Source organism: Trichinella spiralis (genome assembly GCF_000181795.1).
Source record: "Trichinella spiralis strain ISS 195 chromosome Unknown Scfld5414, whole genome shotgun sequence".
NCBI classification, from domain to species: Eukaryota; Metazoa; Nematoda; class Enoplea; order Trichinellida; family Trichinellidae; genus Trichinella; species Trichinella spiralis.
In genome coordinates this window covers 1-1,618 of record NW_003532353.1, presented here as the reverse complement: position 1 = coordinate 1,618, position 1,618 = coordinate 1, and the positions used below count along the sequence as shown (strand labels likewise).

The 1,618-nt window shown below is 30.7% G+C and overlaps 1 protein-coding gene across 1 annotated transcript; it reads left to right on the top strand.

Annotated features, from left to right (window-relative positions):
- The first annotated feature begins 255 nt into the window (after positions 1-255).
- Tsp_13672 (hypothetical protein) lies at positions 256-1,382 on the top strand. Its single transcript, XM_003366781.1, has 4 exons — positions 256-326; positions 445-542; positions 859-984; positions 1,294-1,382. The coding sequence occupies exons 1-4, from the start codon at positions 256-258 to the stop codon at positions 1,380-1,382; spliced, it is 384 nt and encodes a 127-aa protein (XP_003366829.1).
- The last annotated feature ends 236 nt before the right edge of the window (positions 1,383-1,618 follow it).

Here is a 1,618-nt window from a genome sequence, read left to right as displayed (position 1 = left end):
ATCTGTAATCTCTTTAAACTCGACCATTCTTCCAAATTATGTGCATGTATTATTTTTCACTTCGAATGCACTAGTTTTCTCAATCATTTATTATTTAGCTTTCAGTAGAATGGAATTTTTCGACATATGTTTCTTAAAAATTTATTAATACCTGCTTTTCTTATCGTATGTGAATTATCTCTTTGCTTTTTTGAATATAAGCCATTCGTGGAATATCACTGCTGTTATCGGTTTAGCTTTTTAATGATACTAAATATGTGGGCATTTGATTCCGTTGTCTCTTTTGATGCAATGTTCTGTACCGCTCTGCATAATGAGCATGAAAAGTAATCACCCGCATTAGAAATTAAATACGAATGCTGTAAAATTAAATAAATGCACAATTTGAGGTCAAATGAATGTGCTACTGCTGAGTATTTATTCGAATTTGTCGAGTTATCTAAGTGTAAATTCACGAAAACCATTTCCGTGGTTCTCGAAAAGCGCTATAAATTATAACATGGTTTTGTTGATAGCTGCAAACAATATTGCAGTTGTCATAAGTGTGAAAATTTTCAATATTCCGCTGACAATGATTTTTTTGAGAAATTTTACAGAATTGCTGGTTTCTAAATGTGACATTAATAGGACAGAAAATCTGCCATGTTGCATGAGAATTGCATTTCAATCTGATTATTTTGAATAATTCAGATCTTTTGGAGATCAATGATAGTTGTTTGGAGAGTTGCAGAAGAAACTGCACGGTAGTTGCGGAATAAGTGTTCGTTGAATTTGGTACAAGGAGTGCTGATAAGTTATGTATGATAAATTTAATGAGAAATCAAAAAATTGCATAAAGAAAAATTTTAATTTTTAAAGATGCAGTAATGCATAAACGAAAACGAAAAGCAATAGCATCTGAAATTGGCCAGTTTTTTATTGAAATTCTTTGCTTTTCTTACGTAAATGTTTATCATTCACGTATTGTGCATATTCTGGCGACCCGTATATTTTGTCTTTTTATTTTATACCCCTTATAATCGCATTGCAAGTTTCAGTTTTTTGTCGATATCTAGAAAAATACACAATGAGAATAAGTGCGGAAAAGTTTGTATGTGTTCTGATATTTTTCCTCATCAATACAAACCGATATTAGTAATTTTTAGAGAAAAACTTTTTTCAAAAATTTCGAAATTTTGTGGACTGGTTTCGTGGATTTAAATATTGTTGAAAATTGCAAACAATACTGTGCTAGATATAAGTATGTAAATTTTCAATATTCCGCATTCGATGATGTTTTGAGAAATTTTACAGAATCTCCGGTTTCTGAATGTGACATTAATAGGACAGAAAATCTTCCATGTTGCTTAAAAATTGCATTTCAATCTGATTATTTTGAATAATTCAGGTTTTTTGAAGATGAATGATAGTTGTTTGGAGAGTTTCAACAGAAACTGCACAGTAGTTATCGGAATAAATGCCCTTTGAATTTGTTACAAAGAGTGCTGATAAATTTCGAGTCATTTCCCAATCGATTCTAATCGTTTCAATTCAGTGCATATCTTTTTTGGAGAAAAAGGGATTCACAGACCATTATTTCACTTTTGGAGGGATCCTAATTTATCAATTTATTTTTTAG

Bases quoted from the DNA above. Each gene is read 5' to 3' on its own strand.
- Tsp_13672 (XM_003366781.1), top strand. From the start codon at position 256: ATGTGGGCATTTGATTCCGTTGTCTCTTTTGATGCAATGTTCTGTACC. The intron at 543-858 runs GTGTGAAAATTT...TAATTTTTAAAG, and splicing joins CAATATTGCAGTTGTCATAA to ATGCAGTAATGCATAAACGA. The intron at 985-1,293 runs GTATATTTTGTC...GAAATTTTACAG, and splicing joins TGTGCATATTCTGGCGACCC to AATCTCCGGTTTCTGAATGT.